At 49.3% G+C, this 28,000-nt stretch overlaps 1 protein-coding gene across 4 annotated transcripts; it reads right to left on the bottom strand.

The window, feature by feature from the left end:
- Window positions 1-4: 4 nt before the first annotated feature.
- On the bottom strand, window positions 5-27,990 carry FKBP6 (FKBP prolyl isomerase family member 6 (inactive)). 4 transcript variants are annotated; one of them, XM_082713866.1, is made up of 9 exons: window positions 27,774-27,990; window positions 27,563-27,702; window positions 27,031-27,120; window positions 25,860-26,062; window positions 24,932-25,051; window positions 19,206-19,400; window positions 18,969-19,078; window positions 17,475-17,567; window positions 5-484 (listed from the first exon to the last, which is right to left on the bottom strand). In XM_082713866.1, the coding sequence occupies exons 2-8, from the start codon at window positions 27,651-27,653 to the stop codon at window positions 17,477-17,479; spliced, it is 900 nt and encodes a 299-aa protein (XP_082569992.1). In that variant the 5' UTR covers window positions 27,654-27,702; window positions 27,774-27,990; the 3' UTR covers window positions 5-484; window positions 17,475-17,476. The 4 variants fall into 4 exon arrangements, with proteins under 4 accessions (XP_082569992.1, XP_082569990.1, XP_082569993.1 ...); XM_082713864.1 differs by having other exon boundaries at window positions 27,563-27,680; XM_082713865.1 differs by lacking the exon at window positions 5-484 and adding an exon at window positions 10,972-11,054 and having other exon boundaries at window positions 27,563-27,680.
- Window positions 27,991-28,000: the final 10 nt, after the last annotated feature.

Below are 28,000 nucleotides of genomic sequence, written 5' to 3'. Positions count from 1 at the left end.
GATCTTGCAAGGACAGAGAAAGGTTTTATTTATTTACAACAATAACGCGTGTAACATAATTCTCTCTCTCAAACAGAAAACCGTATAAAACACACAAAGCGATCTCTCTTTGTATTTACCCAGGGACATTACCAGCCGGAAGGGGGGCTGGGACCGGGAGAAAAGCCAAGGACTGAGTCCATTGAAAAAACAAAACAAGAAACGGCCTTTTTAAAAAAAATAGCATTTTTCTACTCATCGGTAGCTACACTTTCCCCTACTCTGTGTATGAAAACGTGAAACAGAAAACAGCACCTGTGAAAACACACTTCGGCAGCGTCAGAGATGAGGCAACGGCTCAGGGCTGTGGAATCCCAGCCCCGACTTCCAAGCGCGTCCCTGCCGCACAGTGTGTGCCGAGGAGTTCATTCCAGAAAGCCCCCAGTCCTGCTGATGGAGAGCTCCAGCAGCCTGGCCACTCCCGTCCGCAGGTTGCTTGAAGAATCTAGGAGTCAAACACAGCAGTTAGATGTGCGCCAGGACACAGCTGCCCAGCGCAGAGCCATCGCAACCGGGAGGTGTCCCATGCGGCCACAGTCCCGAGTCCTAGAGCCAAAGTCGGCCCTGGCTGGGTCTGCGGTGACGACGCTAGACGGGACACCCCAAAATAAAAGACTAATTTTTGAAAGGAGGCACAGCTTTATCCTTTATCCTTTTCTCAACTGTTCCCCAAGGAGGGACACTTCCTTAGCCACTTAAAGACGTGAAAAACACTCCCCAAAGAATCGAACACTTGTGGCAGCTGCTTTTCAGCCGGCGACCGCAAACGCGTCGCACACGCTGGGGCGGCACAAGCCGCTCGGGAGGCGAGCACACCGGGGGCCTGGACGAACCTGTCCAGGGCGGCTGCGCAGCGCCAGTGGCGTCACAGGGCCAGACAGACGACACACACCGGTGCGGAGAGACGGAAGATCCCCGCTCAAGGCCTGGGGGCTGCCGCCGCGGCTGTGCTCCTCCGTTTCCTTACCCGTACCCGGGTTGGTAACACGACGCTCCCACGGCTGCTGCGGGCTGGAACCTGCCGCCACCCCTGATCAGACCTGCTGACCGCCTTGCGGTCTCTGCCTGCCCCCCCTCCACCGCTCCCCTGCTCCCGGGCTGCCCGAAGCCACGCTCTGGAGCCATGCTCCAGCCCTGCGGCTGCAGCAGGCTGGCCCTCGACGGCCCGGGAGGCCGGCAGGGCGTTCCCAGCACCAGTGGGAGCAGAGGGGAGGACGGACCCTTCCTGCCCCTGCGCGCAGAGTGGGGTGTCCGAGAGCAGAGGAGCCCTTGCCTGCGCCCCCGGCCCCTGGGTGACCACAGCAGTAGGTGGGTACAGGCCAAGGCCGGAGGGGAAGGCCAAGGCTCTCTCCTCCAGCTGTCGGTGTTGCTTCTCACTTAAATCTCGAAGCCTGTGCTGGCCTTCACCGCAAACGACAGTAGAACACGGCACCTGGGACATTCGACTTACAAATCTCAAAGTCACCACTCTTACGGAACTGGTTTCCAGCGGCATAAAGAGATGAACGCACACAAAAAGATGAGTGTTACTAGAGAGCAAGCAGGCTCCCGGGACGCAGGGTGACGCCACTGCTCTTTAACACGAAGACCTCTCTGAGGGGACATTTAGGCAGAGGGAGCCCCGAGAGGAGCGAGGCGGCGGCTCTCCAGGCTCCGGGAACGCGGATGCAGACGCCGGGAGCTGGACACGCGACTGCAGTGAGGGTGACACCTCGGCAAGCCGGGTGGCCTGGATGGGGTGAGCGAGGGGAGGGAAGGTGGATGGGGACCTGCACTGGCAGGCGGGCGCCACGTCACTGGGGCCACGGAGAACTCAGGCAGGACTTTCCGGTTTTACCCAAGCACTGCTGAAGGTTCTGAGCACAGAAACAGCTTTTACGAGAAGCAAAGGGAAGCCTGGCTGCTCCTGGGGAAGAGCCCGTGGCGGCGTAAGAACAGGAGCGGGGAGAGCAGTCCCCTCTGAGCCGGGCTCTCGGGCCGTTCTGCCCAGGACCCCGTGGTGGCAGCTGCGACGCGGTGCCAGGTTCCTGGTCCAGGCCTTTGCACACTGGCAGCTTCACCCTCCACGAACCCAAGCTGCCAGCTACGTGCAACCGGTCTGAGGCCATCACGCTGGACGGACGGCCATGTGTGGGCTCCTGTCAGCACTGCCCTGCCCGGCTGGAATGGACCCCGTGCCCACAGCAGGGGGGCATCTGCGGTCCTCGGCTGGGCAGCCGGACAAGGAGAGGATGGGGGTATGACTGGGTCGGAGCCACAAGCGCCGAAACAGCCAAAGCACTTTCCTGTCCGACCCCAGCGAAGTCCTGGAGAAAACAGCAGGCTGGCCATAATCTCCCGATCGTTGGCGGGACCCCTGATGCACGCACTCCGAGACACGGCCAGCCCTGGGGCCAAGACCCATGCGACACTTCTTCTCATCACTGGCCCCTTCTGTCCAGTTTGAGGCCCAGCAGGACTTGCAGTGTTCAGGCCCAGAACCTACTGGTGAATCAACACAGAGCTCAAGCCCTAGAGACGGAAGGAGACTGACTGCCCCAGGCCCACGGAGCACAATTTAGTCATTCTACTACGAAGTCTACCTGTTTGACACAAACAAGAGTCATTCTATCGTTAAAGCGAAGGAGCTAATTCACCCTCTACAGATGTGAACCCTTTGTTCTAGGTATCGTATATGGCATTTTAAGTCCATAAACAGAAATTCTGGTACAATTACTTATGTAAAAATAAAATCTTGAAAAAAATAATCATCTCTACACCCAAACAGGGCTTGAACCCACAACCCTGAGACCAAGAGTAGCAACACTCTACTGACCAAGCCAGCCGGGCGCTCTGGTACAACTATTTGAACATTTGAATAAAAAATAAAGATCTCTATCCCTACTTCAAATTAAGGATAGAAATACACTGCTAATAGCTTTAAAACTCTAACCATAAAGAACTCTCAGAACACTAGAGGGACACAGACCTTTCTCGCTGGATTATGGGGAAATGGAATAGACAAGCACAAGAGGAGACGCTTCCCTACTAAGCCAACGTGAGAACCGGACGACGGGCCCCTCCCACGGGCGCGCGCACTTCCGGAACTCCAGTCCTCGGAAGGGGGGCCCCCGCGTACCAGCACCTCGAGCTGGGTGCCGCTGGCCACCCTAGCCCACCCCGCCGGGGAGCCCTTCCGTCCGCAAAGTTGCGCTCAGGCTCATCGCACCCTCTTCTACCCGGCTCTTGCGCTCCCAAGTCCAAGGTTTCCTCACACTCCTCCCTCTCAGGCATCAAGCTGCCTATTAGCCCGGGAGGAGCAGCAAATTTAGTTTCCTTCCACTTCAAACTCTCCCACTCAGTTTCAAGGTCTCTCAATATACCAGGTCCCAGAGATGCGCATTCTTAGGGAAGCAACTGTTCTTTTGTGTACGAGGACCTCTGCTGCTCTCCCCAAGCAACCAATTAAACATGCACAGTATTTCTCTCCCTGCCACATCAAAGACTCAGTATTATAAAAACATTAACAGCAGGTCAAAGGGTAAAAGAAAAAACAGACACGCTTATCTTTGTGACAGGAAGGCATCTGATAACAGTCACTCCTGAGAAAAGGTTTTAATAAAAGCATTTCCTTAACATGATAAAAAGACGACTATCTCACCCCAAAGTCCCCATCACGCCTGCGAGCTGGGAGTGACAGTTCCATCATCGCAGCAGGGAAAGACAGGAGTGCTCAGGGCTGTCAGCACTAACCAATACTCTTCCAAAAGCACTAGCCCAAGTGCTTAGATGGGGCTCTGAGTAAATAAGAAGCGCAACTGGTAGAAACACTTGGATAGGACGGTCATACACCTAGAACATCCAGCAAAGCAAGTGACCAAGTAATGTCACTGACCACTGTCGAAAAACTAAAAAATTCACAGGGCTCCCGGGTGGCTCAGCTGGTTAAGCCACTGCCTTTGGCTCAGGTCACGATCCCAGGGTCCTGGGATCCAGTCCCGCATCGGGCTCTCTGTTCAGCAGGGAGCCTGCTTCCCCCTCTCTCTCTGCCTGCCTCTCTGCCTGCTTGTGATCTGTCAAATAAATAAATAAAATCTTTAAAAAAAAAAAAGAACTAAAAAATTGACAAAGGCATTCAGTTACACGGAAACAGGCAATATTTGTAGAAAGGACACCTGACTCTGGAAACATGTGAAAAGATGCTTGATCAGGGACATGCTACTTCCGAGACCCCCTCTCAGATGGACCACACTGGAAAAGATTAAACCTACAATAGAGAGGATGGCAAAGGTATAGGACAGACTCTCTCAGATGCTGCCAGAGGGGACGTGAATTGGTACAGCCACCAGAGGGATCGATTTAGCAACAGCAAGTTCAGTCAGAGGAGCACAGATCATGACCCAAGGACACATTTATTGTCACAGGAGACTCAGGTGTGGGGACAGGAACTATATCACCTCCTGTTACTGTCAAGAATATTGTAAAACCGGGTACCCGCGTGGCTCAGTGGGTTAAGTGTTTGCGTTTGGCTCTGGTCATGATCTCAGGGTCCTGGGATGGAGCCCCATGTTGGGCTCCCTGCTCAGGTGGGAGTCTGCTTCTCCCTCTGCTTCTGCCCCTTCTCCCCTACCCATGCTCTTTGTCATGGGGAAAAAAAATACTGTAATACCGTCCTACTAGGATGGAATGCTACTTGTTTTTTGTTTTTTGTTTTTTTTTTAAGATTTTACTCATTTGTCAGAGAGGGGGAGAGAGAGAGAGAGAGAGAGGGCGTGCACCACAAACAGGGTGTTGGGGCTCAGGGAGTGGGAGCAGCAGGCTTCCCACTCCAAGGAGCCTGATGTGGGGCTCGATCCCAGGACTCCGTGATCATGACCTGAGCCAAAGGCAGACGCTTAACTGACTGAGCCACCCAGGCTCCCCTAACTCACTGATTTTTAAAAATGAGGTGGTAGTTCTTTGAGCGCTAACTTAGAGATCCCCGAAAATGTATTTAAATTTTATTTATGTATTTTAAGCAATCTCTATGTGCCAGATGTGCAGCTTGAACTCACATGCTGCTCTGAGAGTCAGGAACCCCCAAAATGTATTTAAACGCAGTATGGTACAAAATACAGGATCCTATTTGTGTGGAAATGCATATACACCCACCTTCTCAAATCTTCACAAAAAACCCTTGAGGAAGGATACATAGAAAACATCAACATTGGTTACCTCTGGAGAGTGGGCTAGGGGACTAGGAGATTTATACTTATAATTTATTTTTTTTAAAAGATTTTATTTATTGGGGCACCTGGGTGGCTCAGTGGGTTAAAGCCTCTGCCTTCAGCTCGGGTCGGGATCTCAGGATCCTGGGATCAAGCCCCACATCAAACTCTCTGCTCGGCGGGGAGCCTGCTTCCCTCTCTCTCTCTGCCTGCCTCTCTGCCTACTTGTGATCTCTGTCTGTCAAATAAATAAATAAAATCTTAAAAAAAAAATGGTAAAAGGTAACTTCATTTAAAATGGAACCAGAAGGCCAGAGGCTTTAAACCACTGAGCCACCCAGGCGCCCGCATTTTTATAATTTAACACTGACGAGAAGTTGTGGGTATGGGGTGGGTAGGAAGAAAGCAAAGTGAGGATGGCATAACTGTCAGATAGATAATGTGTACACGGTCAGATCGGCATGCCAGCCTTTTCTACCTTTAGGTTTGAAAATCTCCGTAAGAAAAAGCTTAATGAGAATCAACTGAAAAAAGAGAAAAAAGTGTTTCCCTCTGGAGTGTGTTCCACGAAGTGACTTTCGACATAAATCCTGTGATCAATATTCATTCAGCGCAAAGCTGTCCCCAGGCACGCTGATGGCAGAGGTAACGGACAGGATCGGACGCTGCGGTCCGAGGAGGTTCAGTTAGTCGAATTTTCAAATGGGAGCCAATAAAAAGTAACAGTTGAGCATAAATGAAAAGGTATCAAAATGAAAAGGTTCACATTTTGCAAATCCAATTCCGCACACTGAGGCGCAGCCAGAGAAAGAGGTCACCTTGTCTCCAAGGCTCCGGGAAAGATAAGCCGGGACACCTACAAAGACAAAGGCCGCCAGACTCAGGCAGGGGACTCAGCCCCAGTTCCAGCGGGCCGACTCCCGCCGAATCCATGAATACTAACTCAGCAAGCGGCTGCCAAGGGGAGCAAACCCAGGCCTGGGGAAGAGGCAGCCCACGTGAAGTCGAAAGTCCAGCAAGGCCACGATCGGTGTCTACAGTAATCGCACATAATAGCGAGCGGTAATCAAAGAAGAGTGTGAAAGTGTAACAGAGAAGCCCCCGAAGTGATGTAATCCTGAAAGCCTGAGCCGGAGGCCACGGCGCCCAGGATGTTGATGCTGGAGACAAAGCCCTGGGGCCGGCGGGGCAGGGGGAGCAGGTTCCCACGGGTCGGGTGCCAGCCGCACCCCGTCTCCCAGCCCCATCCACAGCCCTTCCCTCGGGGGCCACCGCAGGGAACCAGGGTGAGCGACCCTCAGCCTGAAGCGGCATCCGCGAGGACTGATGGCAACAGCGGGTCTTAAAAAAACTGAGGAGAGCTTCAGATCCCTGTTCGAAAAGCCAGAGAACGGGCTGACATCGTACATAATCGATGGAAATTGACAGACCCTCTCAGGCTGTTCTCTTCACTGGGCCTGTTTCTTCAAACACGTTCCTCGGCCACTCGGAGAACCTAGTCTGTGCATCTCGAGTGATTCCAGCGGAGGGCGAAGCTTCGGCGAAGGAGCCCTGGGAGGTCCTCTAGGTCATCTCTCCTGCCACCCTGGCCCGGCGGCCGTTCAAAGTGGACACTCACTGCCGGGCCTTCCTTCGCCTGTCGCGCCCCCAGCCCCCGCCCCAGTTCTGGGCTCCACACCGACCCTCACTAGGCTGTCCAAGGTTGGCCTCCCGGGTGGCCCTCAGCAACCTGCCCCTTCCCTCGGCTACATCTGTCCACTTCTTAGTGCTGGCAGGACTCCGGGTCCCTTCGGCCGCTGTCCCTACCTGCTGGGAATGCTGTCCAGCTCCCTGAGGGATTCCCCAAGCCCAGCCTTTCTAGGCTTAACCTGAGCCAGAGAGCACCCCCCCTGCCCACGCTGAGCACTGCCCCCCCTTAAGGGGAGCCCAGGACCCACCGCACAGCCCTGCTGCCCTCCCTCTGGTGGCCACTGTCCGAGCTCACGGCCATCAGCTGCTGCAGTGCCACGGTGAAGGCCCAGGGTATGTGGTCAAAGAGGTAAAAGGTTCCACCCAGCTGCCACCTTCATTTCAAAACCAGGTTTGTATTTAATGATGCAACAGAAGCCCAAAGGGGTTAATGGACTTGGCCAGGGTCACAGCAAGGGAGTGAAGACGCAGAAGCCACATTTCCCGTTTCTCAACCCCCATAACGGGCGGTAAAGGGCACTTCCATAATCACTGATTTTGAAAATTAGAAAAAGGAGCCTAGTTATCTGCTGACACTTAATGAAGGAGACCTTGCCCACAAAGAACACAGAATCCGCTAAAGTAAACCTTAGTAGGAAGCAGGTCTGGGGCCCGTTAGAGCTGCCAAGAGAGGATGTGGAGAGAGGTAAGGAGCCAGAAAAACTCTGCCGGGGAGAATGCTTTCCCGGGAAGGGGCAGAATGAAAAGGTGCCAACCTCAGTGAGTTATTTATAGTCGCACAACAAAGGGAGGACTTCAATGATACCTCCTGAGCTGGGAGGGAAGGCATTTCACAGATACTCAAAAGATCAAGGGACTGTGTCTAACCGTTTGCCTGGGAAGCGACATGGCCCTCATCAGACAACAGGAGATGCCTGCCTGGCCCAGGTACCCTTGAGAAACTACAACTACATTCTGAGGAGGAAAAAAAAAAAAAAAAGGGAGATTCAGAGAAAGAAAATCAGAAGAACTAATGATATACAAAATTATGAAACTACCTCTAAAGAAGCGATTATTTGTCTGGGACCCAGACGAGTCTCACCGGAGGCCTGAAATGTCTTTACAGATTCAAGAGCAGATTTGAGAGTTTCTTCTTAATCTCTTCGGGAGGAGGGGGATCAACTAAATTCCCCACCTGGATCCATTCTCATGCTGTGGGGAAATGATGATTTGCTCTCCGCGCTTTCCTGGCAACTGACCAGCTCGGCCCGGACACAGGAAGGCTATTTTGGAGCAAGGGAATCCTTGACCCCAGAGGACTCCGCTGGCTTCAGGGCTGGCATCAGGCTCTGTGGGGCCTGCTGTTTCGTGCTCACATCAGGCCAACTCTCTGAGCCAGGACTAAATCTTGGAATTCCAGCTGCAAGAGCGTACTCCGCGGCTTCCGACTGCCGACAAAACGCTTCTTGTTTTTATTTCTTTTTCTTTTTAGTTCATTTGAGAGAGAGAGAGAGAGAGAGAGAAAACACGTGTACACGCGAGTGGGGGGAGAAGCAGAGGGAGAGGGAGAAGCAGACTCCGTGCTGTGTGTGGAGCCCGACATGGGGCTAGATCTCCCGACTTCTAGAAATCGAGACTTGAGCTGAAATCAAGAGTTGGACGCTTAACCCACCGAGCCACCCCAGGTGTCCCGAGACAACATTTTTTAAAAAGTCTGTTAAGATACTCTTTTCCTGAGGCTGCCCGTGCCCAAAAGGCTCAGTCCTCTTAATTCTATAGCTCAAAGGCTGCAGCTTAAGTGTGGAAAGCGGAGAAAAAGGAAGAAATTCCTAAACATTGAAGAGAAAGAGAAAAATCCACGGCCCCTGGTGGTAACACTCCAACCGAAGAAAGCTGCTGAATATACTAAAAGCTTCCGATTTCATCTGGGGTTTAAATTTCAGATCCAAAGGAAATGGTCACAGTTGTTTATACATAAGCACAAAGACTTCCACAGCAAAGGGTCTAATTCTTTGAGCTTCATTCCTTCCCAAATCTGCAAAGTGGAAACAATAATTTCTCCCTCAGAAATGCTGGGGAGATCAATGGGCTTGTGACTATCTCGAAGCACTACAGACAGAGGAGCGCTCAGTCTCTAGGAAGAACGGTAGAAAACCCTTTGCCCCGAGCACTCCTGTTCACTCGCTACAGACCTTGGCTTACTCCCACAGCTCAAACATAGGCATAATAGGAATTCCAAAAACCACACAGAAACAGCGACACAGGTAACTATGTACATACTCAAGACAGCTGGAAGAAGATATTCGAATTTACAAAACATTTAATTAACATTGTTCACGTGAAAAAGGGTTCTTACAAATCAGTACTCAAAAAGACCTAAGAGAAGAGTGGGGTTGAGCCCACTCAACCTCAGAGAGGTTGGCACAAAGAATATAGATGGCCGATAAAATCACAAGAAGCTGCTCAACTTCACCGAAATTGGGGATATATGGATTAAGATGACATAGCACTGTACCCACTAATTCAGGGGGGAAAATCCACCTGAGGAAAAATGGGGGAGGCTACTATAAGAGTTGGAACCCAGTGCAAAGGATCCCAGAACATTCTGTTTGGCTCCCACCTGCTCAGCCCTCGTATAAGGACTCCTGGCCCATTTTTTAACGGCTACATTCTTGAACTTGAATAGGCAACCAAGAAAACACCAACTTGTGGAAACTCTACAACATGGAAAAGAGAAAGGTCAAAGCAAACAGGCAGAAAAAGAAACATTTCACAGAACAAGAGAAAAATGTACAGGGATGGTCCTTATCTTCTAGAGATACGTAGGGAAATGGGAAATCCTGTGGATGAAAGGGCAGCATCACTGGGATCTGCTTCAAATTAACCTGACCGTGCTAGGGGTGCGGAGGAAGTATGTGGGGTTGGAGATGCAAACATTGGCGTTATGTTGAGAGCTGTTATAACTGCCGGAGGACATGAAAAGATATTTCTGCAAAGAAGACATCCAGATGGCCAACAGACACATGAAAAAGTGCTCCACACATCACTCGGCATCAGGGAAATACAAATCAAAACCACAGTGAGATACCACCTCCCACCAGTCAGAATGGCTAAAATTAACAAGTCAGGAAATGACAGATGTTGGCGAGGATGCGGAGAAAGGGGAACCCTCCTACCCTGTTGGTGGGCATGCAAGGTGGTGCAGCCACTCTGGAAAACAGCATGGAGGTTCCTCAAAAAATCGAAAATAGAACTACCCTACGACCCAGCAATCGCACTACTGGGTATTTATCCTAAAGATACAAACGTACTGATCCGAAGGGGCAAGTGCACCCGAATGTTTATAGCAGCAATGTCTACAATAGCCACTATGGAAAGAACCTAGACGTCCATCAACAGATGAACGGGCAAAGAAGATGTGGTGTATAAATATAATGGAATACTATGCAGCCATCAAAAGAAATGAAATCTTGCCATTTGTGACGACGTGGATGGAACTAGAGGGTATTATGCTGAGCGAAATAAGTCAATCAGAGAAAGACAATTATCATATGATCTCCCTGATATGAGGAAGTGGAGATGCAACATGGGGGGCTTAGGGGGTAGAAAAAGAATCAATGAAACAAGATGGGTTCGGGAGGGAGACAAACTATAAGAGACTCTTAATCTCACAAAACAAACTGAGGGTTGTTGGGTGTCAGGGGTGTATGGAGAGGGTATTTGGGTTATGGACACTGGGGAGGGTATGTGCTATGGAGAGTGCTGTGAAGTGTGTAAACCTGGCGATTCACAGACCTGTACTCCTGGGGCTAATAATACATTATATGTTAATTAAAAAATTTAAAAAACAAAACAAAACAAAACAAAAATGAACTGCTGAATACTGAGGGAATCCTATTTTTCCACTTGTTGAAGTCTGAGATTTTTCATAATAGAAAAGCGGGGGCAGGAGGGGAATTGGCATACTATGAAAAAGGGAAATCTGAGAAGATCTTGTGGTTTCAGATACTTGATTGGCTGAAATGAACTGAAATCAACAAGAGATTTGGAAAATGAAGCATGTTTCCCTGGAGGGTGAGGGAAGGGGAGAGAAGACTTTAAGGAGACATGAAGGACCTGGAGATGTCCTGCAGAAGGTCCAACATCCGATGAATTGGAGTCCTAGAACAAGAGGAGAGAGGGAGAAAAAGAAAAAAAAGGAGGAAAAGGTCATTAAAGAAATCTGGAATTGCTTAGCTCTCAAGAACCTGAACCTCTAGAATTCAGGTGCCTAAATAAAGGACTCGAGCTTCTGGGGGCACCTGGACACACTGCTGTGAAATTCCAGAGAAGGTAAAAACAAAGAGAAATATTTTTACCAACACCCCGGTTGCTGGGGAGGAGCTCTGGGGGGAGGAGTACTGACAGGAGGGCCGTTGCAGGGAGGGGGCTGAGCGGAGTGGGGGGGGGCTGTGAGGGCTGGGTGTGGAGGGAGGCACAGTCGGAGAGTGGAGATCTTTGAAGTGGGGTCTGGGCAGGGAGAAAGGTTCTCACGGGGCCGGGGCAAATCCTAATAGGGGGACAGCTTCTAACGAGGAAGGCAGCTTTCAGCTGGAGGACAGGCTCCGAGTGCGGAGGGGGTTCTTTTCATTCTAAAGTCTACACCCAGCTCTATGTTTATAATCAAATGTGTGTTGGATGTGTAAGGAGGTGAAAAATCATATATCCAATTTTTGGCTGTTATTTGAGAATATCAGAACAAGGAAGTAAACCAGGAGAAGAGATCCAGTAGGTAGCAGATGCAACCCAGGAGAAAAAAAGAAACCCCAGAATGGCAGTGAAGTATCAGGCCTATGGGACACTCGGTACAGACAGTTACACAGAAAGGGAGATTTCCAAGAGGGAGGGCCCTGAGAAGAAAGGAAGAGTCACAGACTTAAAAAAAAAAAAAAGTGTCGTAGACTAAATGGTACCACCCAGTTTTTGAAGAGGTAAGGATATAAGCAAATAGTTCAAAAACCAAAAACAAATGCAGTTTGAAATTGTAATTACAAATGCAAATTGAAATTGAAAAACGAAACTCTTAAAAAAAAAAGCATAGCAGGGCACCTGGGTGGTTCAGTGGGTTAAGCCTCTGCCTTCGGCTCAGGTCATGATCTCAGGGTCCTGGGATCGAGCCCCGCATTGGGCTCCTTGCTCAGCGGGAAGCCTGCTTCCCCACCCACCCCAACCTGCCTCTCCGCCTACTTGTGATCTCTGTCAAATAAATAAATAAATAAAATCTTAAAAAAAAAAAAAGAAATAATATCGTCTATCACAACAAGTCAACCGATACTAGTCCAAAACTGACCAAAAAAAAAAAAAAAAAAAATCAAGAAATCGCAATATAAACACAATATTTAGCTACATGGAATACAGAATATTTAGTTACATGGAAGAATGCCCAGGAGAAACAGAAGTTAAAATTGGATTCCTTTGGTAAATCATTTTGTATTTTTTTTTTTTTTCCCCAACTTGATGGCTCGGGGCCAGGGTTTGACTCTGGGTCTTTCACTTACTAGTTAACAAAACCTCGCCAGGTGAGCCCCTTCACATGAACTTGTTTATGAAATAGAGAGGAAGCCTACGTTACACAGATGTTGAATTCACCCACATAAAACATGGAAGAGAATGTCTGACCCAGACATTGTTTAATAAATATTTTGAAAATGTTTAATAAAATGTTTAATAAACATTTATTAAACAAAATGTTTAATAAACATTTTGATCAAAATTAAGAAAAAAATGAATCCACGCTAAGTAACGCTACCAAAACAATCTGGAAGGAAAATAAGAAAAACCAAAAGCCAACAACATTAAAACTGCAAAACTATGCCTAGGTCAGACGGCCGTGTCAGGGAGTCTTCTCGATCTATCCACACCGACCAGTTAACCTTGTAAACTCGCCCACGTTCTGCCTTCTCCAGGAAGCTTTCCCCATCGTCACTCCTGGTGTGCACCAGGATCACCTCTGACCTCCCAATTCTGCCCCTCAGCCCCCCCTTAAAGTTTCTCTTCTCCAGAACAGTTTTAGTCCCTCCTATCATTGCCCACAGGTCATCCTGCAAAGCCTTTGGCCTCGTGGTCCCCCTCCAGCTAAATTCCCATCCAGCACTATAGACTCCTTCTGACAGAAGCTCCCTCCCAGCCATTCCAGACGGGAGGCCTCACGCTCCTGCCTCCCTTCTAGTCCTGCTCCCGTGCTTCCCTCCAGGCTGTCACCACCTCTCCCACACCCGCCACCTGCCAGACTTTGCCCTCCAAACGCGCCCTCCCCCTGCCCGCCTTCAGCAGCTGTTCAGCATGGGCTGGGCAGAGCACATCTTTCCCCTCCTTTGATTTCTGCAGAGCGCAGCCCACATTCCCAGGACGACTGAGAAGCTGGGACAATCCCCAACCCCCAGCGGACCTCAGCTTTGAATTCCTGGTCTTCTCCCCCAGCCCGCAGGCCTGTCCCCAAGGCCACCCTTCCTTGAGGCCAGGCTCCAAGGAGGTTTTCTCTGATTAGGCGGTTTCCCTTCACGGCACTCCCCGGGTGCTCTGGGAGTCCACGGATCACCCCGTCCTCCCCAGGAGAGCTCCTTGTGCAGACCAGAACCGCAGGGGCAGGACTGGACTGCTCCGGGCCACCGCTACCTACCACGGAGCCTGAAAACAGTCCGCCGGCAAGAGGCACTTCGAGCAGCAGCGAGGAGTGGAGAAGGGCCAGCTAGGAGTCGCACTGGGTCCTTTCTGAACCAACACCTTCGCTCTGGATCCAGATCTGTCCTGCTTCGTTTCCCTGCGTCCTTTTTCTAATGCTAAGCAGAGATGGGAGTGGCCGTCCTCTGTAAGCTGGCGACTCCCCAATGGTGGCATGTAGGAGCAGGAAGGACCAGGAAGGTCACCTCATCACGCAGTCACCCAACTCCAAGGGGCTTCTGGTTCTGCTCAGACAGACCCTAACAGGAAGCCCCAACTCCCAGGACCACCCATGTTCCCGCAGGACCGTGGAAAGGCCTGGCCCGGGAGCAGATGCTTCCAACAGGGCCTTCTTCAAAAAGTCAGTCAAAAGCAGCAGCTTTCCCAAGTGGGCTCCCCATGCAGGAGGAACCTAATGACATGGCAGGTAGGGCGAGAAAGTAAATCTTTCATGGGAAGCCAAATTCTGTCTTTCTGTTGGAAGTCCGCTTATGGTCCTGTCCTTCGGCGGCGACAGAATGAACGCGTCTATTTCAGGTCAACCCTTTAAACAGCTGAAAACCGCGACAGCGCTCACTTTACATCTGTTTTCCAGACACAATATAAGCACGGCGAGGCTCTCAGATGCCTGCATGTTAGGTCGGGAAGGACACACTCACACTCGAACCCAAGTGAGCAGTGAAAAGTACAGAAACCGAGTTAGGAAAACGGAAAGTTGGAACACTGTTAGCACTGAGCGTTTCCAACCACGCCGCCACCGGTTATGAAAGCTCTTTGGTGCCCCTGATGGAACCAGCAGTACTGGGGATAGAGCGACGAAGGTCTTAGCCAAGTGGACGGTTAGGAAGTGCCTATTTACGGAAGGTCTGACCGAGGGCACTACGACCCCGAGCCCCGATCGCGGCGCCAAGGCCGCTGCAGGAACAGCTTACGCAGCCGGAGCCCGCGGTTTGCCAGCAGCCTTCAGCTCTCCCCGCACGCGCGCGTCGAAAGGCTGACTTCCAGCCTGACGTCGTAGCTCGCGTGTGTGTTTGACCTGCCCTCCTGCAAATCCACACGAAGGGAGGGGACGGCGCCGTGGAAGCCGGGACAAGTCTGCTCCTTGGCACCACTGAGCTCCCCGCAGAGCAGGAGCCGCGGGATTCCTCCCTCGACTCCCCCGTTTCCTCGAGAGCGAGCCGGGAGTTCACCAGCACTGAGCACTGCTACATGCCCTTGCTGGGCGCCTGCCCTTTTACCTGCCCATCCTCTTCCTCCCCTTGCTCTCTGGGACAAGCGGCCCTCTTGTCATCGCTTCCCCCATCCCTACTCTGTGCTGCTAGGCAGGGGCACCCCCCATGGGACTCTACGCACCCCAAGGGGCCAGAGTCTTGCTCTGGAATTTTCAAGCTGGAGCCCTGGTGGGTACAGGAAGAAGAGGGAGGTATGGGGTAGGGGAGTGTTCGGTCTTAAATAGGAAGGCTGTGGAAGGGTCCCCTGGGCACGCTTTACGGAGGGAGAGCATGTGGCAGAGACGGGACGAGGGCCTCGAGGCCTTCAGAGCTTCAGGTCTCCACCCACCAAGACCTCGGTCTTCAACAGCTCTGATTCTGCGAGTTCCCCCAAATCCCTTCCGCGAATCTCTTTCTTTTTTTTTTTTTTAAAGATCTTATTTATTTATTTGACAGAGAGAAATCACAATTAGATGGAGAGGCAGGCAGAGAGAGAGAGAGGGAAGCAGGCTCCCTGCTGAGCAGAGAGCCCGATGCGGGACTCGATCCCAGGACCCTGAGATCATGACCTGAGCCGAAGGCAGCGGCTTAACCCACTGAGCCACCCAGGCGCCCCCTGTGAATCTCTTTCTTAGCCAATGCTAGCCGAAGATAGGTTTCTGTCCCTGGCAAGGGCAAGTGTCCTGACAGCCAGTACGAGAGGCGGCCTGGAGGATGTGGTTTCAAAGAGGCTGGTCTAGCATTTCGGCTATTTTAGACTTGATCCAAGCAACACTTACTGAGTGCCCGTCATGTGCTGGGCACGGTTTCAGATGCCAGAAAATACAAAGCCTTGTACTTGGCCTCTGATCCCAAAAAACGTAGTCTGCTACGACCAGGAGCTTCCAGAACGTTAACTGAGAGAATGCTCATGCCACCAGAAGGATAGACTCTCAGAAGACAGATCACGGGGATTTAACATCTTGAAAAGAACAAATTTTGTCAAGACTAGGTTGGTCGAAAAAAATCTGAAAATTTGTACGTTTTAAGTGACGGACTAGTCACAAGTACAACAGAAAAAGGGTGTAGAAGAGAGAACACCAAAGACCCAGAGGCCAAAATGTGTTAAAATCTCAACAGCAGGAGCGCCTGGGTGGCTCAGTGGGTTAAAGCCTCTGCCTTCAGCTCAAGTCATGATCTCAGGGTCCTGGGATCGAGCCCCACATCGGGCTCTCTGCTCAGCGGGGAGCCTGCTTCCCCCTCTCTCTGTCTCTGCCTGCTTCTCTGCCCACTTGTGATCTCTATCAAATAAATAAATAAAATCTTAAAAGAGTTAAAAAAAAAAAATCTCAACAGCAGTAGGAGTAGAATACTAACGGCTCTTTTAGACCCAAACATAGTCATCGGTAACTTGACAAGACACTCAAGACGTAGGAATATCTGGGAAACCATCTAACAACTCATCAGGTCCCAAAGGCCTTAGAGACACAGACAGCCGGGGGCGGGGTGAGGGGAGCGTAGAGACGGCAAGCAGCAGCTGCCCCACGGACTTTCCCAGATCTGTTTCCAGGACGGACCCTGGAAGAACTGGGTGTTCGCTAAACGGCAGAACATGTCTGATGACAGTCCAAAATGTCTGGTAGAAAGCCAGCAAGCACCCCTTCCTGTCGCACGTCAACAGCGGCCAAACAGGAGAAGTCCTCTGGCTCCTGTCTCCGTTCAGAAGACCTACAAATACTCCCATGTCCCTGAAAGACCTGAAGGCCAAGGTCACAGGGTCAGAGTCTGTGATAAAGGCAACACCGACTTCTGATACGGACTGCCTGTTTTCGACAGGGCCGAGAACTGCGGTTTTTGGAACACTTGTGAAAACGCCTGGGATGAATGGGCCTTTTCACGGCCGCCTTCTCTCAAACCTCTTTTGTTGAGAGATATAAGTGGCAACAAAGAGGAGACTTACTGCCACTGGCCCATTCGGCAGCTGTTTCTTTGTTGCTCCTTGTTTAACTTCTCTCAAGAGAGCAGAGTTCTCGACCCAGCTAAGCAGGTGTTTAAGGCAGGTGATTTTGTCTCCATTAATTTTCTTAAGTAATAGTAAACCAGACTAGAGAGTCCACTCATGAACTCCCAGGGAAACCTTAACCCTGTGCCCGCTAGACCGCTGGGCGTCTGCTGCTGCGGGAAGGTTCGGTTCTGCTCTCCGGGGGGCTCTAATACCTTCCGATCTCTCGTACTCACAGTAAGCAGAACTTAAGAGTCCCAGCCCATTCCTGCCCCTGGACATCTAGACTTTTGTCCTCGTTAACAAGTGTTAGTTGTAAAGTGATGTTGGAGGCTCCCAGATAAACCATCCCCTTAATGACTATATTCACAGGTTCATGTTCTAAGCTCCCTTGAGGGAGAGGTTACCATAAAACAAGGGAAGCACTTTTTAATTTTAAAGCTTAAGACCTCCTACACCTATCCATTTAAAGGCCAACTCTGGGGGAACTTTCCAGTCTTCTCCCTGATCACCTTCACGAGAAGGCCCTCCACATGGTCACTGTGCCATGAGCCACCGCCAGGAACTTTCTACTCCCATCTACGGTCAGTTGTAGACAGCCACTATTCCCTGGTGGGCCTAGCAGAGCAACGATCCTTCCATACATTGGACAAAACCCCGAAGCCTTTTATGTTTCAGCCCCTTGATTACCTTTAAGTCTCTCCTACTGTAGAGCCATTATCGTCAGGAGCAAACATTCGGTGACACATCTCTTTCTCTTTATCTGTGTAGTCCTTGTAAGAGCTGGAGACGGAAATACACGCTAGTTAGAGAACGTCTGTCTTTGCAGGAGGTGACATCTGGTGGCTGGAACACCGCCCTCCGGGCCAGAGAGCTGAAAATTCAGCAATCTGAAGTGAAAATTCACTTCAATCTGAAAATTCAGACTGAAGTGAATCGGGAGGGGAAGGAAGGCGTGCTGGAGAGGTGGGGAGACCCCGGGCTCCCCGCAGAGGGGACAGTCATAGCCAACCTCTACCTCGAGGCTGTTCAAGAAGCCCTTGGACGAAAAGCCCATGATCTGGGAAGACTGTGGCCTTAAAGGCTGGGAGCCACTGTGAGGCCTGTCGGGCTCGGTGTCTTACCAAGTGGCCTCATATTCCGTGGCCTTGAACTTGAGATTTCTTTGCTACAGAATGGTCAGATTCCCAAATTTCTACATCTAACTTACAAGCATCCTGGCAGGACGCCTCTTTGTTCTTTCTGGCACCCTAGGTGGGACCGACAGGACACTTTTAAAAGCCAGCAAAGGGGAATGTCTGGCTGGCTCAGTTAGTAGAGCATGGAGCTCTGACTGCGGGGTTGAAAGTCTGAGCCCCACAATGGGTATGGAGATTACTTAAAAATAAGACATTTTTAAAAATAAAAAAAATCGTTTCGGTTAAAAGAAAAAAAAAAAAACAGAAAAGAAATTGCTGGACAGCCTTAAAAGGCCTGAAATATATCAAATGGATGTAAATATAAGAGGTATACACTCCTGTGACTTTTTTAGCATCAAAAGCGTTAACTAGCAATCTAGAGTAAACATTGAATGTCAACAGGTGCGATACAGGACAGCAAAACACGTAAAAAGACAGTGGATAGATTATGAGCTGTTGGAATTACGGACAACTATTTATGGGCCGGTATAATCGTTGTAGAAAATTTTGAAGACAATGTCAATAACCACAAAGTGTTGTGTGACTGAAACACTGGTACAGAGCCTACTTGTGTGACAGGAAAGTCACCCTGGGGGTAGGAGTCAGACCTCAAAGACCCACTGTAGACCCAACAGGATCTACACCTTTCTGGCGTCTGCTCAGAACAGTGGTTTTCAGTTGACGGTAAGCAGGGAAGAGTGGTGGCAGAACAAGGCCCTTCTTAAAAATTACTCCGGCCCAGCTGTTTTCGGGTGCTTACTCTGGGGGTAGAAAGTGGGGAACAGGGAGAAGGGAAATGATTCAGACTTGAGTCTGGAGGACTGCCCCACGCCCCCCCTCCCCATGAAGCTGCTGGTTGAGCACTTCCCAAAGCCAGCTCTAGGGGGCGCTGCCTCCTAACACACGCTGGGCGGCGCTGGCAATCGGTCCTTTACCAGGCGGAGAGACCAGAACCCCAGGCGGGGCAGGCGCCTCTTGGGTTTGTGCTCCTGCAAACGGGGCTCACCTGGCCAGTTTCTTCAGCTCATTGTTGATATCGTGATTGAAGGGCTGTTCCTTCTGGGCTCGGACTAGAAAATCCCGGGCCTTCTGATACTCAGTCATGAGAAGACAGGCCTGTCAAAGGATAGAGTTTTACAAATACACTTGGTGAGGAAAGACAGCATTTCCCCAGGGCCCAAGTTCAACACCGCTGCTATCCTTTCTCCGGCATTTGTTCTCAAGTCCCTGGCCTCCAGCACACCTGTCCACACCGGAAGAGGGCCTTAGCATTCTTCTGGTCAATGATCAGAGCTTGTTCTCCATAGCGCAAGGCCGTGGTAGGCCGCTCCAACTTCAGGTATGTTAAGGACAGGTTAAGAAGAACCAGAAGCTTGGCTGCTGACACCAGGTGCTGCTCTCTGGGGGGTGCTGATCGTCGGTGGAGAAGCAGCAAGGCCTGTGGAGAGGGAAGACAGGTGGTCAAGGGGAAGCTCATAATCTTATTATCGAAAGCCCGAAGAATTCAGAAAAAGAGTATCAGAGGTAAAAAAGAAAAAAATGAGCTCAACAAGTTGAAGGACACACTACTGATACATGAGAATTAGTTGTAGGTCTATATTCTAGCCATAAAACAATCCAAAAATGAAGAAAACCACTGCATTTACAATAGCATGAAGTCACAATAAATTCAAAGTGCAAGAACAGTATATTGAAAACTACGAAGTATTGTTGACGAAATTTAAGAGGATATAAATAAATGGAAATATATCCCATGTTCATGGGTCAAAGAACTTAATACAGTTAAGGCAGTATTTCCCAACTGATCTACAGATTCAAAGCAATCACTACCAAAATTTCAACAGCCGTTTTTGCAGAAATGGTCAAGCTGACCTGAAAAGTCACATGCAAATTTAAGGAATGCCAAGTAGCCAAAACAATATTTTAAAAAGAGAAAATGGAAGACTCGCACTTCCAAATTTCAAAGCTTACGACAAAGCTACAGCAGCAAAGCTGGCGTGGTAATAGCGGAAGGACACACACAGATCAAGAGAATAGAACTGACCGTGCAGACTGAGCCTCTACTTCTGTAGTCAACTGATTTTTAACAAGGGGACCAACCCCATTCAACAGGGAAAGAGTAGTCTTTTCAAAAAAAGGTTCTGGGGGTGGCGCCTGAGTGGCTTAGTCATCAAGCTTCTGCCTTTGGCTCAGGTCATGATCCCAGGGTCCTGGGATCCAGTCCAGCATCCTGGGATCCAGTCCTGGGCTCCAGGCTCCCTGCTTGGGGGGAAGCCTGCTTCTCCCTCTCCCACTCTCCCCGCTTGTGTTCCCTCTCCCGCTGTGTCTCTCTCTGTCAAATAAATAAATAAAATCTTTTTAAAAAGGGAGAAAAAAGGTGCGGGACAACTGGATGTCAACATGCAGAAGAGTGAGGTTGGGTTCCCACTTCAAGCTACATACAAAAGTCTATAAAATGGATCATAGACCTAAATGTAGAGCTAAACTGTACGATTTAAAAGAGAAAGTTAAGTGTAAATCTTCAGGACTTTGGATTAGACAATGGTTTCTTAGACATTACATGAAAAGCACAAATCACCAAAAGAATAGATAAACCAGACTTCAGAAGTAAAAACTTCTGTATTTCAAAGGACACTATAAAGAAAACAAAGAAAATCAACAAAAATCAGTATAGCCATTGCTTACTGGTTTAAGCTGATAATACAATTAATGGCTTACTGCTGTTATTACCTGTAACTACAGGTATTCAGTGTTTTTGTTTTTGTTTTAAAGATTTTATTTATTTATTTGACAGACAGAGATCACAAGTAGGCAGAGAGGCAGGCAGAGAGAGAGGAGGAAGCAGGCTTCCTGCAAAGCAGAGAGCCTGATGCAGGGCTCGATCCCAGGACCCAGAGATCATGACCTGAGTTGAAGGTGGAGGCTTAACCCACTGAACCACCCAAGTGCCCCAATTCTGTGTTGTTTAATAAAAAGACGTTCATACATTCCTGAAAAGAAAAAGATTATGAAGACACAACTCAAAGAATGGGAGAAAGTATTTGTAAATCCTGTTTAAAAAACCCTAGTATTCAGACAATATAAAGAAACTTTTGTAAGAATAAAAAGACAGAAAATCCAATTAAAAATGGGTGAAGACTATGAACATTTCTCCCAAGACGACATATAAATATCCAATCAACACACGAGTTATCTGGAACCGCCAATCAAACTTAACGAGATGCCACCTCGCACCCACTCAGGATGGCTTTAACTTGAAAGATGGAAAATAAGTGTCAGTAAGCATGTGGAGTAGTTGGAACCGTTGTATTGTTCGTGGGAACGTGAAGCGTTGCAGGCGCTATGGAAAACAGGTTGGCGGTATTTCAGCAAGTTAAATGGGGGAGTTACCACATGACCCGGCACTTGCACTGCTAGGTACAAACAAGAAAAATGAAAACCCAAGTCTACACAAGAACTTGCACACCGGTGTAAAAGCAACATTATTCACGATAGCCAGAAAGACGAAACGAGCTTTGCGCAGTGGCAGTATCGTAGCCAATGAGGTTTATCCGAGGCGCGATTATTGCTAATTGAAAGGCGAAATGAGGCAAATGCGTACGAAAGGTTGAACAAAACCCGGTACGGTCCACACAGTGTACCGCTCAGCCTTAAGATGAATGAAATTTGATAGATGCTATGACACGGATGAACCCCTGAGAACATCCTGCTAACTGAGAGACGCCAGTCACAATAGGACAAATACTGTAGGATTCCACTTAGATCAGTACCCACGGAAGACAGACAGATTCCTGGAGGCACGAAAGAGAATAAAGATTGTGGGGCTGGGGGAGCAGGGAGAACAGGCAGCTAATGTGTAACGGCTGAATAATGTTAGGGATGGAGGAAAATGTTCCAGAAATGAGTAGCAGTGGCGGTCACGTAACACTGAATGCACTTAGTGCCACTGGATTGTGTACCTGAAGATAATTAAAATGATACATTTTAGGGTCTGCACATTTTTTACCAAAGTTAAAAGATAAAAATTTTTAAGACAGAAGGAAGGACGAATACACACGGCAAATGGATGAACCCTGAGAATATTCTGCTGACCGAAAGGAACCAGGCACAGAGCATCACATATTTGATAGCTCTATTTACGTAAAATATCCAGGAATAAGCAAAAGCACAGAAACCGGAAGTAAAACGGGCTACGGGGTGTGATGGGGGAATGGAATGTAACTGCCCACAGGTACAGGGTTTTTGTTTTGTTCTGTTTTGTTTTCTGAGGTGATGAATTGATCTGGAATCAGACCGTGTTGATAGATGCGCAACCTGTACGTTTGAAAAAAGTGTGAATTTAGAAAAGCGCAATCCAACAAGAACGAAGAACCAGAGGATTGGTAACACACCAGCACATCAGTACAGACGGCAGAGTCCTGACCGCAGAACCGAGGGCCGCATACGAGGGGCTGGCCGCCAGCTCAGGGCAGAGGGAACAGACAGAACCAATGGTCCGAGCTGGCAGACAAGAGGGGCTGAGAAAGAGAAGACAAAAAAGATGGACACTGAGAGTAAAAAAGGGGAAGCAGAAGCTCAATCCAGATGGCCTACCAATTAACGAAGAGTCCCCAAAACAAAAAGACAGAAACAAGGGCAAATTATCAAAGAAACAGCTCAAGAAAGTTTCCCGGAACAGAAGACAAGTTTTCTGAATGAAATGGCACGCCTGGGGCTCAATACGACAGCTTTTCAAACACACACACAACCCGCTGTAAGACTGAATAACCCCAGAGGAAAAAAAATCCTTAAATCTTTACAGAGAAAGAAAAGAAAAGGTCACATAGAAAGGGACAGGAACCTAAATGATAACAGACTTCTTGACAACAACTGCAAAAGCTAAAATCAAACAATATTCTTCAAAATCTGAGTGCTAGAATTCTATACTCAGTTATGCTAACTGTTAAATGGGTGTTAAGTACAAGAATATTTTTAGAAATGAAAGAATATACTTATTCTATCACCACAAGGGGTAAGTGGAAAAAAGCAACAGGAAGTCCGCAAAGAGAATCCCAGGGCAGCCCAGGACAAGAACTCTGGACCAGAATGCCGGACAGCAGAGGGAAAACACTAGTGAAAACCAGAGATCCACCTTCCAGAATGAGAAGTAGAAGAAGTTAAAAACAGCAACTAAAGCGTGTCGAGTATCAACTCACAATGCCAGAAAAAGCCACAAACAGACTTAAAGAGGGCCTGGGAAATAGGCCTATTGAAGGGAGGACTGAACAGGTCTTTACCCCTGGGAAGTTTTGTCCCCTCCGTGTGAGCAGGCTCTGACTCAAGAAACCTTACAATATGAATAGTATCTGCGATTCAAGCTGACCGTGAACCCAAGGCCCGTACCCTTCATGTTTAGGACCTTGACTCTGTCAGCATTCTGAAGGACAACACACTCACGCACTTTCCCGTCCGTCTCTTGAGCATATGCAGAGAAACCAAACGAGGCAGATACCACGAGACACCCACCCCACACCCCAACTCCCTCCTCCTCTAGCAGACCAAGTTCGTTCACAGCGGTGGGTATACAAATTATACTAATATTTCCCAGATTCCCACACAGTTACTGGGGTCCACTGAAGATGGATCCGACCAATGATAGAGAAAAGGAAATCACGAGGTGGGGGTACTTCTGGAAAGCGCTTAACATAAATACACCAGACTCCTCTCCCTTCCCTTTCTCCTGCCTGGGTGACCCCGTGATGCTACAGGTTGAAACACCACCTTGGGGTAAAAAAAGGACCTGTTTAAGGGTAGTAAAACAGAAAGAAGGAACCTGATCCTTTATGGCTTTGTTGAACTGACCTACCAGCCTTGGACTGCCTCCCTTCCCATTCAAAAAAATTTAAATTATGGTTTCTTTTCATTACATAATTAACTTTAAGCAAAATGCGAGCTTCAGAGCAGGGGAGGGACCAAGAGAGAGACTCTTAAGCAGGCTCCACACCCCACGCACCACCCCGATGCAGGGCTTGATCTCATGACCCGGAGATCATGACCTGAACTGAACCAACAGTGGGATGCGTAACTGACTGAGCCACCCAGGCACCCCTAAATCTGGTTTAAAGTAGTTTTTCAAGATTCTGTTGCTTGCAGTTGAATGCAAATCCTGAATGAATTAGGCTTACCTCACAAATGACACAAAGCCAGAACGCTCCTAGACTCTAAACTCAGTCCTTATGGCCTCTAGAATCTACGGGAGAGTTTGGGATACAGAAAATTCTCAGATTTGGTGAGTGAGTTACAAAGCAAACAGTGAATTCCTGTCAGCATAACCTATGCAAGGAGCCAAACCATACTCAGAAGCCTGGTGGGAATGGAGTCACTTCAGAGCTAGAAAAATCTCCACAGTCAGAGTGACAGGAAATGACGATGGCAAATGAGACGGAAAATCAGTTGGTGGAGGACCTAATCCCGGAATAAGAACTTTTAAAGACTTTTTACTGTAATACACGCAGGTAATGACAAAAACAAGTGAAAAGTTCAACAAACTTTCACCATCTGAACACACCCATGTGACCACATCCAAACACAAACACGGCACACAAACACAAATCCCGTGTCTCCTCTCCTGGTCATTATCCCCGGCAGAAAGATTTTGTAATGAGATTTTGCTTTCTTTCTTTTCTTTTTTTTTAAAGATTTTATTTATTTATTTGACAGGCAGAGATCACAAGTAGGCAGAGAGGCAGGCAGAGAGAGAGGAGGAAGCAGGCTCCCTGCCGAGCAGAGAGCCCGACGTGGGGCTCGATCCCAGGCCCCTGAGATCATGACCGGAGCTGAAGGCAGAGGCTTTAACCCCCTGAGCCACCCAGGCGTCCCTGTAATGAGATTTTTCTTAAGGACTGCATGTGAAGAACAGGGACAAACAAGAACTTTCTCCCGAAAAGAGTGCATCCTGGGTCTACATTCATACTTGGAAGGCACCCTTACCCGCTTGTACCTCACTTTGGCATCATAGAACCGATTCTGGTGGAAAAGGTAGTTGCCAAACTCCCGCTCAGTAGCTGCCACTTTTAAGACCTTCTGAAGTGGAAACTCATCTTGTTGCTCCTGAGGACCAAAGACAAGGACACCGAGCAAGGAAACAGAAAGCCACGACAGCACGACGAGAGTGCTAGTACCGCTGTCAGTTTCCCTCCTTCCCATCACGCACTTTGGTTCAGGGCCGCCTGTGAGCCAAGCCCTGGGCCTGGTGCCCGTGCAGATGTCATCTCTGTGGCTCCCAGCAAAAGCTAATGGGATTTATTTCTACTTTATTACTACATTGCGTATGCAAGGGCCAAAAAAGTGGTCTGGTTCTTTAGTCCTCCTAGAGATACTCCCTCAAAAAACATTGTCTTGTGGAATTAGAAACTGACAGAACTCGCCAAGCATGGAAAGCAGGTCTCACAACAACCATTTATCCAATGCATTTTGCCTGCCGGAGGCCCTGGTGGTCTTCCTGGCCACAGTGCTGTACGCTGGGTACTTGTCAATCACCCACAGAGCCTCTTTTCAAACACGGTGTCCTGGCCTTGTCCCTGCCTGAGGATTCCCAATCAGTACACCCCAGGTGGGCCTCAGACAAATGTCACGGTCCTACAGGGAGAACCGGGCAAAGGGTGACTAAAAGATCACCTCAGACTGTTGGTCCAGAACAAACCCAAGGGTGGGCCTCGGCTTGGAACATCTGCCCATACATCATAGCCATTACTAAGACGGACATGTACCGGGAAGGAGGGGAACCCTCCCCCCACCGCCACTGCCACCGCCACACACGGGGTAGAACGCGGGGCGGAGCATCACCATCACAGAAGGGTTTTACCAAAACCAAACCCATTCTCTCTTCAAGTATGGACACCCACGCTCCAGAACTTACAGCTGAAAGGGCACAAAACTTGTCTGACTCTGCAGAGTCCAGGAAGTCAAGCAGCTCAATCTCAAACAGGACAGTGGTGTTTGGGGGGATCAAGGGAGGGCAGCCCATGGTTCCATAGGCATAGGTTGGTCTGAACAGAAACCTGGCCAGCTCGCCTCTTCGCATGCTCAGAAGGCCCAGCTCCATGCCCCAGAGTGTAATATCTGAAAGAGACCAAGATTTTGAAGTTCGCCCAGCCTCCTGATTTACTGTTGCCAATTTCTTCCCCCTTCAAGTCCAGATCTTCCCACATCATACTCCAAAACTTCCACACGATGGTCCCAATCACTTCTCAGTTTCTTTCTCATACCACCACTGTCCCCAAACTCCAACTTCTCTGGGCTCTGCAACAGTCTGGCCTCTCTCCCACTGTTCTCCCAGTTCCTTCTTCCTGCAAGGAAGTTCCTGCTTCCTCACCCCAGGCCCAGCTTCCATCCTGATTGAACTCTTACTCAAACTCCAAGGCTCATTTTAGATGCCCCCTCCTCCATAAAGCCTTCCCTGATCTTCCCAGATGGACTCAATTGTGCCTTCCTTAAGCACTCCCACAACACTACTTAAACCTCCCCAGACTTCACCTGATTCTGTGAACGTGCTCTAACTTCCCCGCCAGACTAGCGGAGATGTTTTAATCATCTTTAATCATCTTCTCTTTTTAGCATGTGTTACGAATACTAAGTCCCCCATAAACATCGTTAACAAATAAACATACCCTTTAACTCAGAAAGCAAAGGTGAACTTCCCAGGTAAACCATTTCCAGAATATCTTGACCTCATCGGGAAATGTGTAGGAGAACGAGGCTGGTTTAGCAAAACCCAGCCTCTAAAAAACCAACTCAAAGACTCCATGCTCTGAAGAGCTTCCCCAAAAGAATCCCTGCTTTTTCGGGCACCCGGGTGGCTCAGTGGGTTAAAGCCTCTGCCTTTGGCTCAGGTCATGATCTCAGGATCCTGGGATCTAGAGCCCCGCATAGGGCTTTCTGCTCAGCGGGGAGCCTGCTTCCCTTCCTCTCGCTCTGCCTACTTGTGATCTGTGTCTTTGTCTTTCAAATAAATAAGTAAAATCTTAAAAAAAAAAAAAAAAGAAAAAGATAAAGAACCCCTGCTTTTCCAGCTGCTCATCTCAACTTACCCTCTCCAAGTTTCATCAACCGAGGAGTTTTCCTAAAACAATTAGAATCAAAAGGCTTGTCCATATGCTCCAGATATCCAGAATATTTCACTAAAACAGAAAAAACAATACAAGCAAAAGAAACCAAGCATGCACAACTCTACGTCAACTCACAGTTACCCCCCCCCCCAAAAAACCCAAAAAACAAAACAAAACCAAAAACGACAAAAAAGCTCGATGGGATTCAATGCGTTCAAACCATCTCCCGCCCTGATAGGACAAATCTGCTCAACTTTCCCACGCCTGCCCTTTGGCTGTTTCAAGATCTTGGCTGGTGAGCCTCAATGACCCTTATTCATAGTGGCCTCATGCAAAGGGGAGAGGGCTTCCCTTGCTTTCCTTTAATAACAAGAATTTTAACAAACAAGTGGGTTCTACCTTTTTTTTTTTTTTTTTTTTTAACATCACCTTCCCTGCCCACCTCCCGAGGTAAGGTGCAGAACACGCTTAAGGACCGATCCTTTCGCGTCGCCAGCTGGGAGGCAGACGGTACCTAGCACGGAAGCATCGGGGGTCACCAGCTCTCCCGCACCCTCTCGGATGACGTCCTTCAGCACGCCCCGGTCCCCGGAAATGTCCAGCATCCTCCGACCTAATCTCTGGTACGCCGACTTGCGGGGAGAGACACAAAACCTCAGAGCCCCCGGCTGGCACCCCGACCCCGGCACCCCACGTCCGTGACTGCGCAGCGCGAAGTCTCTCACCTGGTCAGATGCCTGGTCCCCGCGCAGGGCTCCCGGGTTCCGCGCGCTCCCCCCCATCGTCACGTGGCCAGCCGAGGGCACGAGCCCTCAACCCCCGCGCCCTCTCCCGGGCGGTGGCCCAGCCACCCCTTTATACCAGCCCGTCTCACGAGGATCGCGTTGTGCCAACGGTCACCAACGGCCGTGGGGCCTGCAGAGGTTCACCTGAGCACGTGGCGGCGGGGACT

This window comes from Mustela nivalis (genome assembly GCF_964662115.1).
Source record: "Mustela nivalis genome assembly, chromosome: 19".
NCBI lineage: Eukaryota > Metazoa > Chordata > Mammalia > Carnivora > Mustelidae > Mustela > Mustela nivalis.
Note: the sequence above shows the minus strand (reverse complement) of the source record. Positions and strands in the feature narration are given on the sequence as shown.

What these genes read in the sequence shown, in the direction of transcription:
- FKBP6 (XM_082713864.1), bottom strand. Translation starts at nt 27,830, where the DNA reads ATGGGGGGGAGCGCGCGGAACCCGGGAGCCCTGCGCGGGGACCAGGCA. An exon ending in CCCCGATGCTTCCGTGCTAG is followed by an intron (nt 27,121 to 27,562) that starts GTACCGTCTGCC and finishes TTTCTGTTTTAG; the next exon opens with TGAAATATTCTGGATATCTG. An exon ending in AGTTTTGTGCCCTTTCAGCT is followed by an intron (nt 25,052 to 25,859) that starts GTAAGTTCTGGA and finishes TTTGGTCCTCAG; the next exon opens with GAGCAACAAGATGAGTTTCC.